We start from the raw sequence: 17,362 nt of genomic DNA, 5'->3' as shown, positions 1-17,362 counted from the left end.
TTAGCATTGCCAAAGCAGGTAGAGGGTGTAATGGGTGGGGTGAGGGGGACATTATATGGGAATGGGGGGGTTTAAGGGGTGGGGATATGGGGGTCAGTATATGGGGATGGGGGGGGTTTAAGGGGTGGGGATATGGGGTCGGTATATGGGGACAGGGGAAAGTCCTGTCTCTCGCAGTCTATGACAGTCAGTTATGTATTGTGCTGCCATTGTTGCTGTCGGTGCCTCTTCTCCCAGTAGGATGCGGAGTTTTCTCTTTTCTTCTATAGATGGGAAGTCTGGGATGTGATGGGAGAGTCTCTGGCAGTGGGTGTCTCTAATTGCTGAGTATTTGGGGCAGTGTAGCAGGAAGTGGGTCTCATCCTCTACTGCCCCCTGGTCACAACGCTGGCACAGCCGGCTCTCCCTGGGCCTGTAGGTCTGTCGGTGCCGACCCAGTTCAATCTCCAGGCTGTGGGCACTCAGTCTGTACTGGCTCAGGATCTGTCTGTCTTTGGGGTTATTTAGCCTTTCCAGGTATGGGGCCAGTTTGTATTCCCTCCCTAGTGATTGGTAGATCGTAAGCTTCTAGGAGTTTGCTATTTCTTTCCTCCAATCACAGATATATTGCTCTTTTGACTGGTTTGTTGTTTGTTTTACTTGGCCTTTAGTCAGTGGGTGGGAGGCTTGGGTGGGCAGGGTACTGATGAGTTGTTTCAGGGCACAAGGCTTTCCCTGGGTCTCATTGTGCAACATGGCTTTATGATGGTAGGTCCTGGGGTTGCTGTTGTGTAGGTGTGCCCAGTATGAGAGCACCCTCTGCTGGATGGCAAACAGTAGGGGGAATCTGCCCAGCTCAGCCCGACAGGCACTGTTTGGGGTGCTGCGGTGGACCTGGAGAAGGTGCTTGCAGAATTCCAGGTGGAATATTTCTGTTGGGCTAGAGTCCCATTTGGGTGGGTCTGGGTAGGTGATCGGACCCCACACTTTGCTGCCATAGAGAAGGATTGGGGCAATGACACTGTCGAAGATTTTAAGCCAGACTCATACTGGGGGTTTAAGGTGGTACAGATGTTTCCTGATGGCATGGAAGGTTCTGCACGCCTTGTCTTTTAGAGCAGCTACTGCTCTCTCTCTCTCTCTCGCTCTCTGTCTCTCTCTCGCGCTCTGTCTCTCTCTCGCTCTCTTGCTCTCTCTCTCTCGCTCTCTCTGTCTCTCTCTCTCCTGTCATATTTGAGAACCAGCTTGAAAAATATTCATAGAGATTTGATGCAGAATGAGGCGGAATTGGTGCGGCGGTTACAAAGTTTTCAGAGCGCCCAGGTTTGGTGAATAATAATTGTGCGTGTGAGTTCCCATCTGTACATTCTGGGGAAGGTGCCCCTTGTTTGATAAATGTAATTACTTACTGCACCCCGCTGGGATTTGGATTAGGTTAGTGAATATAGGGACTCACAGCAATGAAACACAAACACAATGAGGAGGGCAGGTACCATGTATGTAATACTGTGTATCATGTAGATGATATCGGGGGGGGGGGCACTCTAAGGGGTTGGAGAAGATTTTATATGTTTGGTTTTAAAAAATCATATGTACCTACAAAACCCCCACTATGTCTGGCTTAGGATAGAATTAAAAGGACATTTGCCCCAAGCATCAGAAGGGCTCTTTGGCATCAAACTGGGAAAGCGTAGATTTTGGCGAACTACAATTCTCAGCCTTCCTCCTCTGTCAGTGACCCTTTCCTGAGCTGCCTGTCGGACTGAACAGATAGGGGCAACCGCACTCACCCCACTCACCCCTGAAGGGGGATAAACTAATAAAATCTCTATGCTGCCCCACAGATTTACCTATATTGCAATAATAGGCAGTGAGTGTGGGATGATGTGTATTGTAAGGTACAATGGCATAAGGGGAATAGTGTGGGATAGTGTGTATAATAAGGCAAAAGGTTGAAAGAGCAGAGGCTGTATTTGTTACAAAAAGGCAAGTGGAGCATCCCTTTAATATGAGCAGCATGAATGTCCGCTCTCCTATCTCCACACACAGCAATGACCGACTAACCCCGTCCTGCATTTACATAGACAGCGCAGAAGTGCCGCCAATCTAGGCCAATTCATTTGTCCTGTCCCAATTTAGCAATTTCTTTCTTGTCCTTGCTCAGAACTAACAAGTATAAAATCCAGGCTACACGCTCAGGCAAACACTTCCAACCTCTGGCCACTAGGGGGCCTGTTGGGCAAGGCTTAGAGAAGCTCTCTGTTCCAACTCGCCCTCTCTCTCTCTGTATAAGATATTGAGGGATGAAGGCAGGTTCCCTCTCCTCTCCCCTCTCTGCAACTTACCAGCAAGGTGGGAGAATGGCAGTTCTATAAGGGCAGAGAAGTCTTCCAGGGCTCATCTCAAACACAAGGTCCAGCAACATCATTCTGCAAGTTCCCAAGGTAAGTACCATAGATGGTGACTCCACACCTTAGGAAGAAATCCCTTCCCTGTATTGGCTTTTCGTTGGATTCACATAAGTATCTCCATTGTAGGAAAGCTTAAGGAAAAACTTTCATTAATCAGCTCCCACTTTCTATAGAAGTCATTGGCACGGACAGGGTGGGATACTGAGGGGGGCTTGGGTTACCAATCATGGATATAAAATAGCTAAAAACAAGGACAGATGTATCTTCAATTCTTTCAGATGGAATTTAATTCCCTGGTACATCTGTGCTGGTTTAATCCCAGTATGGCACTGGTCTCGCAGCAGAGATTTCCATTACAAAGACCAGGCAGATTTACAACATAAGGCTGAATAGGGGGCTTTTTATGATATACCTGAAGAACAGTCCAGGGAAGAGATGAGGAAGGGCATATTGTAGGGGTATCAATGATGCTAAAAAAGCCCCAGCAGGGATGGAATGGAAATACAATCATCTTATGACTAAATCTGCCTTAGTAAGTGAATGTAGTCCAGCAGCTACAGGGTTAATGTGCCGTTAGGGACAACGAGGTGGAGGGACTTTGATAAAGCAGAGCATTACTCCAGAAAAGCTGCCCCCTGGAGATTAGAAGCCTGGAGATATCTACGGAAATAGCCCCTCACTTTGTTAAAGGGAAACCAGCAGCTCACACAATAAAGGGGCAGCTCTGTCCCCTTCTGTCTTGCAGCCTTTATGGACCCCTGTGCCGGACCCTCTGTGGATGTGTTGATGGCCGCTGGGTGTATTCTTCCCTGAGCTGAAGTGCTGAACTGCCTGCTGGAACTGGGAGAACCGAGGAGCATCGAGAACTTGAGCAGCAGCTCGGCAGCCTGGACCTCAGGACAATGGCGTCCATTGGAGACTTTGACCCTGTGCACAGCAGCGTTCCAGCAACTAAAATAGAGATCACCGTCTCTTGCAGGTAGGTTGGGGGTCTCTGAGCTCCGGCTTGGGTTGTTCTGGAGGGGGGGGGGGAGAAGTGCGGAGATTAATCTACAGGTGCAACCAACTTCCAGAGTCTCTCATTGAGATGGTGATTAAGAGTGTGGGGAACAGTCTAGAACAGTCTAAAGGATCAACTAGTTTATTGGATAATCCATGAAGCACCTTTTGTCCATACAGGGGGCAATTTTACACCCATAGGTTCCCATTTCATTCCATTTTCATGATCTGTGTTTAAGTCAAAATGGGGCCCTCCAGCTGCAGGTGAACTACAACTTCCAGCACCCACCCACACCTAAGCCTAGACGGCTAGACGGGAGTTGTAGTCCAACAACACACAGGTCACAATGGCTCCATGGTTATATGAACAAAGTTGTTGTGAGGAGTGGATGTCTCTTTAAGGGAGCTCGTCCATGTGTGTGTTGGCCGTAACAAGATTAATTACATGAAGGGAAAAGCAAAAAAACACCATGTTAATCGAATTAATGTCAATTGAGGAACCGTGAAAGGGATGAGTCTGAAGAGCTTGCAATCTAATGCCTATTCAGCCGGCACTTGCCCTTTATTTTCTCGAGTTAATCAGCGGAGCCACTCAGAGAGGGATCATTGCTGGGTTCCTTTTAATTACTTCCCTTGGCATCTGCACTCAGCGGCTCCTCATCCAATTAACCCTGCTCGGAGCACTCAGCAAGCGCTGGAGGAGAAAATAACCCCTGTATAGGGATGCTTATAAAGGGGGTTAAAGGTCACTAAATGGAGCTGACAATTAGATCTGAGGCAGCCGACAGTTGTGTGTGGGGGGGGAGCCGGGAGTTCCCATTAATTTCATTTCTGTTTTGCACAACATCATTGTGCTAACCCTTTGGGGGAGACTCAGGGAATGGCTGCTCAGGTGTCGGAAGGGTTAAACAATGACTTTTACTCGCTCGTACCCGGGAAGCAGCAGAGAGCAGCGCATTTTGCTTCACAAAGAGCTCAGCGAGTCGCTAGTGGGGGCACAGGGAGAAGCATATGGAGGGGCTCCCAGAGATCAGTCACATTGTATTAGTGGGAATAGACTGTCAGGCCACTCACTGCCGGAATGAATGGCACATAAAGGAATTCCCATCTCCCTCTTTTGTCCATAATTGTGTGTATCTGTCTGTATCCATGCCATGAAAGCGCCGGGCAGGGTACATAGATGATAGATGGCAGGCAGGTAGCTGGGGCCGGAATAAGCACGGGGCTGATGGGTAGGTACATAGATTAGAGAGAGAGATTGGGGGAGAGAGAAGGGAGATTGGAAAGAGAGAGAGACATAGAAAGATAGAAATAGAGAGACAGATTCATATGTACAGGGAGAGCTAGATGAAAGAATAGATAGATAGATAGACAGATAGATAGATAGATAGATAGATAGATAGATAGATACAGTATATAGTTGATAGGTATAAAGAAAGAGAGACAGACCGATTCATATGTATAGGGAAAGCTAGATGAAAGAATAGATAGATGATAGATAGATAGATAGATAGATAGATAGATAGTAGATACATAGATAGATATATAGTAGATATATGATAGATGATAGATAGATAGATAGATAGATAGATAGATAGATAGATAGATAGATAGATAGATAGTAGATACATAGATAGATATATAGTAGATATATGATAGATAGATAGATAGACACACACAGTATATAGATGATAGATATAAAGAAAGAGAGACAGACAGATTCATATGTACAGGGAGAGCTAGATGAAAGAATAAATAGATGGATAGATAGAAAGTAGATATATGATATATAGATATATAGATAGATAGATAGATAGATAGATAGACACACACACAGTATATAGATGATGGATATAAAGAAAGAGAGACAGACAGATTTAGAAGAGAGAGCTCACATCTGTAGTGGAACAATGCTGTATGACTTATGTATGAGCACCGTGGGTAACACGTATATAATGTATATATTATGTATGCATGCATGTACAGTGTATGTGTGTGTGGAAGAGACGGGGGGAGTGGGAAGGAATGGGCACACACACGTGTAGTACAGTAATGCCATATGACTTATGTATGAGCACCGTGGGTAACACGTATATAATGTATATATTATGGGTAACACGTATCTGCACATCACACACATGACAGCTCTAACATGTTGGGGAAATGATAAAGTGATGTCGGCTTTCTCTCTCTCACTGAATAGACGAGGGATAAGTGCTCATCCCACAAGCAAATGTGCGTAATTGGTGTGAAAGGAAAAACTTGTTACAGGGGGGCTCGGATTAAACTGCAAATCTGCAGATAAAGGGGGGCTCTAGAGAGGCCATTTAGGCACCACTGGCCACTACTTGGCTCCTGGGCCCTTCCTTGCAGGTAGCCCTTTATGAGGGATATTGAACCAACCCTAAGCCGTCTGTCTTCATTTTTAATTTTGTATTAGTGTTATTAGTGTTTCCAACCTGCAACTCAACATGCTGTTTGGTCGTCAGGGTCACTGACCCAACAACCGCAGAAAACAAATTCACTGCACGGCTTACATATTAATATTATAAGGGATGCTGGGATGGCTGGATATCTCTAGGGCTGGGGTTAGGGATGAAGTGCTCCCTGGCAATGCAGGTCCCATCTCAATGGGAAAGAAACATAAACCGGATAAGTCCAGCCTGTTGAACTACAACTCCCCGCCAACCCCCTTTGCAACTGCAGCGCGCTACACTCTTTGCCTCCTGTCTGTACCTCCCAGAGTGCGGCTGCATTACACCCCTATATACACCCATATACATATATATATATATACCTTCTGTAAATAATACACTGCACTGCAAGGTCCATTACAAAATCTACAAAGCCAGAGGCCTTTACAGAGCGGGCGCTAATGCTTTGCCAATTTGCATGTAAATGATTCAAATCATCGTTACAGTTGGTTTACAAAAGTAGCAATTATCCTTTTATTGGAGAATAAAGCTGTGGCTCCAGGCACCAGTTAGCATTGCATCATTAATCCAAACTGTTCTCTGTTTCCCAATGGCCAATTCTGTATCCATCCCTTTGCACAGGGCTCGGGGCAGGGGGCCTGGTGTAGCCCCCCAAAGCTCTGCGGGGAAGGGACCTCATTATCACCGTCTAACCTGTTATAACTGTACCCCTTGTGTGTTTATGCCTTGTATAGGTGTATTGGTGGTGCTATATACATATAAATACATACATATACACACACATACACACACACATACTGTACATTCATATACACACATACAAACATATATACATACACACATACATGCATACATACATACATACATACATTCACACATACATACATACATACATACATACACACATGCATGCATATATATATATATATACATACATACATACACACACATACATACATATAAACATACATACAAAGGCATTTCAATGCCCCACAATCTTCCCCGAGGCTCTGTAGTAGCACTTTAATAGGAGCTGGCCCCATCAAAAAATCAACCAATAACATGGTAATATGTAGAAGATTGACATTTAACACAGCAATAAACATTACCCAGAGGGTAAAATCAGACCCAGTGGCTGCCTGGGGGGAAGGGCAAGCGTAAGAGGTCTTTATCTATCTTTTATATATTATATTATTATATATTGTACCACCTATGGTGCTCAGTGAGGCCTTAAATAATAATAACTTAAATAATAATACATACAAGTAGTATTTTGTCATATAAAATGGTCAAGCTTTATAGAAAGGAGACAGGATTTTCAAAAGTGCTGACTTGGGCACAAGTGCTCTGAGTAGAGTCAATAGGCACAAGTGCTCTGAGTAGGGGCACTAAGGAACCCTTAGTATCTCTTTAACCTCTAAACCAGGGGTCCCCCAAGCTTTCTTACTCGTGAGCCACAGTCAAATATAAAAAGACTTGGGAGCAACACAAGCACCATAAAAGTTCATGGAGGAGCCAAATAAGGGCTGTGATTGGCTATTAGGGGCCTCTATGCACCCTATCAGCTTACAGGGGCTTTATTTGGTAGGAAATCGTGTTTTTATTCAACCAAAACTTGCCCCCAAGTCAGGAATTCAATAATAACTCCCTGGTTTGGGGGCACTGAGAGCAACACCCAAGGGGTTGGGGAGCAACATGTTGCCCCCGAGCCACTGGTTGGGGGTCACTGCCCTAAACCATGTCTTATTGACATTACTAGAACATGTGTTTGTGACTATGGGATATGGGGGTTTGTATCTCTATCACAGTCTGTTGTGCGGTGCCCATTGGCAAAGAGGACACACCACTCTCCTGGTGGCCCTGTGACCCTCATCTGTGCAATCTGGCCATACTGTGTATATGCTCGTCAGCCAATCCAGTAGTAAGAGAACTGGCTTGAGAGTGGTCAGGTTAAGAATAATAGTTAGTGGCATGGCTTATATTGATGTATCATAGTAACAACTCATCTGAGGCTGAATAAAGTCACGTGTTGCAAGTTTGGGGGTGGGGGTGATCCCTGGTGACCCACCCAAGTAACCCATTTATTTACAGGGGGGAGCATATACTTTTAATAAGTAGGAACGTGTGCCTATGGGGCCACAGCAGCAGCAGCAATAAAATGACCTTATGTTCCACACTGCGCTGCTGCTCCCCGGGGAACCTACTGTGATTAGGATATAAATACATTGGCAGCTATAACCTCATATATGATAAGATCATAAATTTCCTGCTGGGAGCTCGCGCTCTATTCAGGTGAGTCAGGCCGGCTGTAGCTTTAATGCAGGGACAGCAGATCCACGTCCCCTCCCCCCCTCCCAGTATAGAAAGCATCGCTACCACTTAAGGGGTTAATATCGCCAACTGTGCTTCATCTTAAAGGGACTTTACACCCAAGATACTCGTTTCTTCCAAAGGAATATTATATGATTCTGTGTAATTAAACTGTTAGCTAAAGTCCATTGAGCATTCAGGGGGTTATGTAATAAAAGGCATTAAGTTTGCCCAGGAGCAGTAACCCATAGCAACCAATCAGCAGGTAGAATTTACTGGTCACCTGTTTAAAAGCAAACATCTAATTGGTTGCTATGGGTTACTGTTGCAGGGCAAACTTAATGCTTTTAATTATATAAGGGGGTATAATGATAATATTTCCATGGCCTGCAGCCCTATTCCATTTGGGTCAGACCCCAATTCAATTGTCCTACCAAACCAGGAGAAGGAGAATAGCTACACCGAAGGAATTTCAGGGGGGAACGTGAGCCATAGCAGGGGTTCTCCTTAACATTGTACAGGTATGGGATCCCTTATCTGGTAACCCATTATCCAGAAAGTTCCGAATTACGGAAAAGCCATCTCCCATAGTCTCCATTATAAGTAAATAATTCTAATTTTTAAAAATGATTTCCTTTTTCTCTGTAATAATAAAACAGTACCTGTACTTGATCCCAACTAAGATATAATTACCCCTTATTGGGGGCAGAACAGCCCTATTGGGTTTATTTAATGGTTAAATGATTCCCTTTTCTCTGTAATAATAAAACAGTACCTGTACTTGATCCCAACTAAGATATAATTACCCCTTATTGGGGGCAGAACAGCCCTATTGGGTTTATTTAATGGTTAAATGATTCCCTTTTCTCTGTAATAATAAAACAGTACCTGTACTTGATCCCAACTAAGATATAATTACCCCTTATTGGGGGCAGAACAGCCCTATTGGGTTTATTTAATGGTTAAATGATTCCCTTTTCTCTGTAATAATAAAACAGTACCTGTACTTGATCCCAACTAAGATATAATTACCCCTTATTGGGGCAGAATAGCCCTATTGGGTTTATTTAATGGTTAAATGATTCCCTTTTCTCTGTAATAATAAAACAGTACCTGTACTTGATCCCAACTAAGATATAAGTACCCCTTATTGGGGCAGAACTGCCCTATTGGGTTTATTTCATGGTTAAATGATTCCCTTTTCTCTGTAATAATAAAACAGTACCTGTACTTGATCCCAACTAAGATATAATTACCCCTTATTGGGGGCAAAACAATCCTATTATTTTTATTTAATATTTAAATGATTTTTATCAGACTATCCAGAAAACCCCAGGTACCGGGCATTCTGGATAACAGGTCCCATACCCGTATAGGGTTGCTGGCTGTAAGGAGCTTTAGTTACCCTTTAACTGCTATGTTACTCTGTATTGTCCAGGATTTTGGTCACAAATTAGAAACAGCTTTTAAAATGCCCTGTTAATATTAGTTATTATTAGTTATCAGTTTAGTACAAAGTTCCACAGTAATAAGCAGTTGGGTGAGTAAATTGGCTGAGTTTATTGTGGAGGCTTTCAGTATCACTTGGTACCTGTCTGGGCCGGCATTATAAACCCAACCAGTTAGTCAGTCCCACCACTGCTGCTGTAAGGCCTATTCCCCGATTTACCCATAGGGGGAGCAAAAGCCTACGGGCAGTAATGCTGAGTGTGAGAGCTCTCCGTGGTGCTGAAGGGACAACTTGCTTCTAGATCATTTGATTTTCATGCACAATAGAATAGGATTGTACTTTCCCTTAAATGCAGTGTTACTAAGTTAAGTTTTAGTATGTTATAGAATGACCAGTTCTTTTCAATTGGTCTTCATTATTTACTTCTTATAGCTTTTGAATTATGTGCCTTCTGCTTCTAACCTTTTGCAGCTTCCAAATGGGGGTCACTAACTGCAGCAGCCAAAAACTATTGCTCTGTAAGGCTACAATTTCCCTGTTAATGATAAACATATTTTTCTATTCAGACCCTCTCCTATTCATATATCAGTCTCTCATTCAAATTGCTCCCCGGTTGCTAAGGTAATTTGGACCCTAGCAATCAGATAGCTGCTGGAACTCCAAACTGGAGAGCTGCTGAATAAAAACTGAAATAATTAAAACTACAAATAATAAAAAAACAAAGACCAATCACAAATGGTCTAACAATATAACTCTCTATCATACTAAAAGTTAACTCATAGGTTAAACAACCCATTTAATGTCTGACATTAGCACCCAAGTGCCACCTACTTCCCACCCCAGCACCTACAGAGAGATGCACAACTGTTTGAGAATTGCACTGGTGCTTTGAGCCTGTTTTTCGCACTTTGGACCTTGCCTGGGGGCCCCCCATGGGCCTTAAAAATTGAGATGCCCTGAACCTCTGTTTGGATATTAGGCGGAATCCCTGGATCTTTGGGTATGGATTCTGCAAGTACCAAATCTGAACCTGGAAGGGAAAAATCATAGTTTTGGCAAATTCTAATTTTTTTCATTATATAGGGATTGGATTGAATTTGACACAGATGTGTCTGCCCACAGCCCCCTGCAGATGTATCCCCTTAAGGTGCCCATACACAATGCCGATTCGGCAGCTTATCAACCCGTGTATGGGCACTACTAACAGTCATACCCGACCGATATCTGGTCTGAAATTGGGCAGATATTGATTGGGCAGGTTAAAAGATTCAGTCGGTTTGGGGACCGCATTGGCCCGAACCGACTGCCCCATTGCCGCCATTATAATTCGATCGCTTGGCCCCAGGGCCAAATGATTGAATTAGCCTACATGTTCCCCGATATTCCCCGTTGGCGACCTCGCCAAGTGAGCGAATCTTCACATGTATGGGGACCTTTACTCCCACTGGCTGCTCAGGGCAGATTCCCTGTAACTCCCAGCATTCTGGCCCATATGCTTTCCCCATTGGGATGCTGTGATATTTATCAGCTCCAAAATATATCTGCCACCCACTAATGTCATTCAAAGATGCCCAAGCTGCAACCTTTTACCTGTTGTTGGCCTCCATTTCCCAACAACCTATGGGTGTCAGATGCTGGGAGCTGCAATTCAGCATCAAGCAGAAAGCTGCAGGATGGGTATTCCTACCCAGCATTATAGACTATCAGTATAATATGTCCATTCTGCTTTATGTATGTATGTATAACTTTATTTATAAAGCGCCACAGGGGTACGCAGTGCTGTACAATCTTACAATATACAGAATTACACACAGGGAGGACAAGTGTTATAATAAATACAATAAATAAGTATAAATACACAGGGAGTAAGTGCCATGTGGTATGAGACACAGTAGAAAGGAGGTCCCTGCCCCGTAGAGCTTACAATCTATTTAAGATTTTCACCTGGAGTCCCTTGGTGTCCAAGTCCAAATCCCAACTTGGCCCTACCCCAGAAGCAGGCCCACCCGTGGGGTGCAGAGTATAACTGCTGATCTATTATCTACATAGTTACATAGGGTTGAAAAAAGACCAGAGTCCATCAAGTTCAACCCATCCAAGTAAACCCAGCACCCACAAACCTATGTTGGCACTTTATAAAAAAATGTTATAAGAATAATAATAACTGTGACCGTATATTGGCTGCGCCCCACACTTGCCCAGAGTTTCTCTCTGTACCCACTGGCCCCTCTAATAAGTGCTGACAAACAGCGAATCATTAGGCATTGCTGGCATAACATCTCATCAAGTGCTTGGGTATTCACGGCAGGGGCCCCATTACTAGGAGATAATTACCCCCTACGGACGTATATAATCCCCGGGGGGTATTTATCTGATGGTAAAATAATTTCTGCTGCCGCCATCTGCCCGTTTGGCCTCTAATCATAAGTGCCTTTATACTAATGTGTTAACTGTGTGATTTCCATGGAGCTCTGCGCCAGGCAGTCTCTATCAGCTCCCTGAATTGTTAGCGAGTGTCAGATTCACCACTGGGAACGTTATAACTATTATATATATAGGGCCCCGGGGTATTTTATAGCGCAGCTGTACAGGGAAAGAGAGGGTGGGAAGGACAATACAAATGTACATATGCCGGAACACAACATACAGACCCTTCTTGTCTCTTGGCTATGGCAGAGCGCACTGCTGCTGTACTACAAGTCCCAGCATCCTCCACCACACACTTATAGTCAGCTGCCTGGCGAGACAAGTCATGTTTTAATCAACTGATAGGGTATTGGTTTGCTTGGCTCAGCGGGTATTCCTTTCATCATGGAGAGGGGGTAAAACAGTATGGGGCCATTATGGAACTAGTTCCAGAGAGAACCTGCATTAGTATCCAATAAGCCCTCCTTCTCAGTTAAGAGCTTATTGCTCTAAAAGGCCCTCCTTATGGCTTATGTACCAACCTACACAGCCTATAACTAATGACAACCAATTAGACTGCTTAATGCTGTTTGGCTGCTATTGTAATAATGAGCGCAGAACTGGGTCTTCTTGTTTCCCTGTGTATACTTCAAGGGGATCGACACTGAAAATAGAATTGATGGAAAAATACTTCTCTGGGCATTTTTGCAATTTACATTCTTTTTCTGTTTTGAGCAGTTTCTGAGATATGTGCAGTTTTACACTGCCATTTGCAGGTCTGTAGTACAGCAGCTCTCTCTGAGAGTCAGTGTTAGCCACCCTAACTGACAATGGACTACTCTGCTAACCCTACGGTCACTCACACTCTCTAGACTCTGAAAGGTCAGGTATGTGCAGATAAAACTGCAAATATCTCAGAAGCAGATAGCATGTCCCGCCCCCTTTCATAATAGGTGCTGAATAAACCGCAGGTTTCTAGCCTGTGGGCAGTGGCGTTACTGTATATACAGTAGACCCCACGGTCGTGAGGGGGCCAGGGCAGCAGGGGGTTCTGGGCTGTGGGGTCTGCTGTATCTTAGTCCCCTCTCCCTACCTTAAATATAGCGGTGTGCTCAGGGCCGGGAGGGGACTGAGGATGAGGGAACAAGTTACGCCGCTGGCTGTGGGGTGCACACTAACACCTTCCTCTTTATTCTCTGTCACACTAACACATTGCTTTTTATTCTGTAGGGAGCACACTAACACACTGCTCTTTATTCTGAAGGGAGCACACTAACACACTGCTCTTTATTCTGAAGGGAGCACACTAACACCTTCCTCTTTATTCTCAGTCACACTAACACATTGCTTTTTATTCTGTAGGGAGCACACTAACACACTGCTCTTTATTCTGAAGGGAGCACTAAAGACCAGAAACCACACCCTGCATTAAAAGTGTCAGATTTGTGGTGCACTTCGGAATAATATTTTTGATAGCTGCACAACTTAGTTACAGTTTTATGTCAGAAATTCAATGTCGTCATTAGATCATAAGTCCCAGAATCACTGTAATTGTCCCATTGTTTTTAGGGACCATATTTGAGCATTTTATTTGAATGATTTTAATGACCTGCAGTAGGTGTGTGTCTGTGTGTGTGTGTGTGGGGGGGGGGGGGGGGTGACAATGACAAATATAACATGTCTTTAGCTCCAATGAGAATTGGATAATCTGGTCTGAGAGCCGAGTGGACAGTCTCAGTGGGTCACTTAGTCCTTATCTACCCTGAAACTGTCTCCCTGTGATTAATACGTTTGGTGCATCCACCCAAGGGGTCAGTGCCCTCATACTCATCGCTAGTGGCCCCTTCATCACTCTCCTACAGATCCTTATCTTTTTAACTCTGATGTCCTTTTTCTTCTATATCTTTTTTCCCTCCAACCCCCCCCCCCCCCACTCTGATTCATTTCTGAATCCTCATTGAAATCCCTGCTGCCCCCTTAGTGATGCTTCTTTCCCTCCTATAAATGTGTAATAGCTGCTCATAAATTAGTGAACTTCCTGGTCAGAATTTCATCTCCTGGTTGGTCGCCTGTCAAATGCAATCAGCGTTTGCTTGAGAGCGTCTCGGCTTTACCTCCACCTGCAGCTCTGGGAGCCGTGTGTTATGTGAATCCCTCTAGCGCTGCCTTCTTACCCCCTGCCTCCTCGCCGCTGCCCGGGCCGCACTTGCACATCTGCCTTACTTACACCACTGACTCATCTCCGATTGGGCCACTAGGGAGGAGGCTCTCTCGTTTCTAAGGGCCCTGTCTGAATTCTGTGAGCTGAGTCACTACATGATAACCCTCTTTCTCTCTGTATGGTGAAGAATTAAACAATATAAGCGGCTATCTATGTGCAGACTGGTGCCTGTACTAGGGGATAAGCAGTGTGGGATGCCCCAGACCTCCCCATAATGCAGCACTGTAGGCAGCAGGGGAGCAAGTAAACTCAGCTGAGTTCTGTGGGTTCCCCTAGATAGTGAGAAGCTATGCAGGCCATTGTACTGACTAAAGGTGGCCAGACACAGGCAGATTCTAGCAGCTGATCTGATCTGCCCCTTTGACCGTTTCGGCAGCTAATCGGCCCGTGTAGGGGCACCAACGATGGGCCTGCCTGACCGATATCTGGCCTGAAATCGGCCAGATATCGATCGGGCAGGTTAATACATTTAGTCAGATCAGGGACCGCATCGGCTTGTTGATTTAGTCCCCAGACCGACTGCGCCCATTACCGTTGTTTTAATTTGATTGGCCCTGGGGCCAAGCGACCGAATTAGCCTAAATTCCCCCGATGTCGCCCACCCGTAGGTGGGGATTTTGCAAGAAGATCCGCTCGCTTGAAGACCTCGCCAAACGAGCGGATCTTGACGACCTTGCCAAACGAGCGGATCTTGACGTGTATGGCTACCTTTAAGGAGGCCATACATGGCCAGATTTTAGCTGTTGGTTCGGCCCCTTCAGTCCAAGTCGGCAGCTTATCTGCCCGTGTATGGGCATTCCAGTGGGCCCACCCAACCAATATCTGATCAAAAATCTTTCCCACCTTGCCCATCACGAGATCTTCCAATGTATGGCCAGCTTACTATCTCTAGCCTATCTACCACCCCTGCTCCCTCCCATGCCTTACCCTTGCCCACCAGCTTACACTTTTATAGCTCCAGAGAGTTACTGTGATCCTCTATATTCAGAAATGTCAACCACCTTTTTTACCCCACCTCACACCCTGCCTCCCTCAGTGATAGCCTAGTAACCCACTACCAGTAATTTGCACCAAATCTCCACCATTGAAATGCATGGATAAGTCACCCAAATCATCAAAGAGCTCTGGGAGGGAGGGGCATGAACTGGGTGGAAAAGGGCATAAATAGGGAAGAATGGGCAGGTCCAAGATGCATCTGAAGGGCCCTGGGATGGCATGTTTGTATATGTATCAGTATAAGCTTCAGCCAGTATTGCTTTCAACCCCCCCATATCGCAGATATACAACTCTGAAAGTGTGTATAGTAATTCAAGATGGTTTTAGAGCAGTGATCCCCGACTAGTGGCTCGGGGGCAACATGTTGCTCACCAACCCCTCTGATGTAGGTGCCCATTTTTACTTTTCTGGCTTGGAGAGAAGTTTTGGAAGCACAGAGACCCAGTTGTATTCCAAGCAGAGCTTCCTGCAGGCCTACAGTCCCCATGGGGCTACCAAATAGCCAATCACAGCCCTTATTTGGCACCCCCAAATAACTTTTCATCCTTGTATGGCTCACCCCTTTGCAAATACACAGAAACTACACAGAAAACGTACAAATATTGACCTAGTCACGATGGAACCCCACTTCCCAGCAGGACATAGTTAAAGAAGTAGCCACTTTGACACAATTCCAGGCTGCAGAATCAGTGAGTCAGTAGCCGGCCATATTAGGTGCCTAAATGTGATGCCACCATCATCATCTGATATTTATGACTTTAATAATATCAAAACAAAGCACAAAGGATAATATTAAGCCGCCCTCGAGCCTGTCGTGCCACTGCGCTTAAACCAACAAAATAAGGAGTTAATCCCAGTTTATATACCAGCATCTGTGTGCGGCCCAGATTTTCTATACAATCTGTTTCCTTCTATTAAATTTGCTGCAGGATTATGTAAACCTTTACTGCGGAGGGATCAGATCTCTGCACTAATTAAAAAAAAGGCACAGAATGAGATTCACTGGGGGGAGCTGGGATATTACTTGGTTCCACAAAATAGATTGGCCCTGTGGCTTCAAATTAAAAGTAATAAGAATTCAAGTTGCAGGGAACTCCCGGCTCCATAGGATGTACAGGGAACCTCTCAAGGAAAGTCAACTCTGCTGAAAAGCCTGTATCTGGGGAGCTCTTACACACTTTTTGCACTTTTTGTATATCTTGCCAGGGTGTTCTAAACACTAGCAGCTCAGGACTCTCCACCACTCCTTCCTTATTCTAAGAAAGAGGGTATTTAAGTTGAGTTTATTGCCTACTCTTAACCTCAGCTTTGGTCATGATCTGCTGAGCCCCAGTTGCCTGTAGAAAAATAAGAAACTCAGTTCTGCACCCCAAGATTTCCTTTTTCAAGATGGAGCTAGAATGATGGCTTTGGTGGAATCTCTCCATGAGAGACGGAGTTCAGTAATAACTGGTTATGGCTTTGGTGGAATCTCTCCATGAGAGATGGAGTTCAGTAATAACTGGTTATGGCTTTGGTGGAATCTCTCTATGAGAGACGGAGTTCAGTAATAACTGGTTATGGCTTTTGTGGAATCTCTCCATGAGAGACGGAGTTCAGTAATAACTGGTTATGGCTTTTGTGGAATCTCTCCATGAGAGACGGAGTTCAGTAATAACTGATTATGGCTTTGGTGGAATCTCTCCATGAGAGATGGAGTTCAGTAATAACTGGTTATGGCTTTGGTGGAATCTCTCCATGAGAGATGGAGTTCAGTAATAACTGGTTATGGCTTTGGTGGAATCTCTCCATGAGAGATGGAGTTCAGTAATAACTGGTTATGGCTTTGGTGGAATCTCTCCATGAGAGACGGAGTTTAGTAATAGCTGGTTATGGCTTTGGTGGAATCTCTCCATGAGAGACGGAGTTCAGTAATAGCTGGTTATGGCTTTGGTGGAATCTCTCCATGAGAGACGGAGTTCAGTAATAGCTGGTTATGGCTTTGGTGGAATCTCTCCATGAGAGACGGAGTTCAGTAATAACTGGTTATGGCTTTGGTGGAATCTCTCCATGAGAGACGGAGTTCAGTAATAACTGGTTATGGCTTTGGTGGAATCTCTCCATGAGAGACGGAGTTCAGTAATAACTGGTTATGGCTTTGGTGGAATCTCTCCAT

The 17,362-nt window shown here is 44.7% G+C and overlaps 1 protein-coding gene across 1 annotated transcript in view; it reads left to right on the top strand.

The window, feature by feature from the left end:
• Positions 1 to 2,287: 2,287 nt before the first annotated feature.
• cpne5 (copine V) overlaps positions 2,288 to 17,362 on the top strand; it is a 177,751-nt gene continuing 162,676 nt past the window's right edge. The window contains 2 exon segments of the mRNA NM_001102940.1: positions 2,288 to 2,423; positions 3,136 to 3,369. Of these exon segments, the coding sequence (NP_001096410.1) occupies positions 3,293 to 3,369 (77 nt within the window). The 5' untranslated portion in view covers positions 2,288 to 2,423; positions 3,136 to 3,292.

Source organism: Xenopus tropicalis, chromosome 4, assembly GCF_000004195.4.
Source record: "Xenopus tropicalis strain Nigerian chromosome 4, UCB_Xtro_10.0, whole genome shotgun sequence".
NCBI lineage: Eukaryota > Metazoa > Chordata > Amphibia > Anura > Pipidae > Xenopus > Xenopus tropicalis.
The sequence above is the reverse complement of the archived record's forward strand: the minus strand, read 5'-3'. Positions and strand labels throughout refer to the sequence as shown.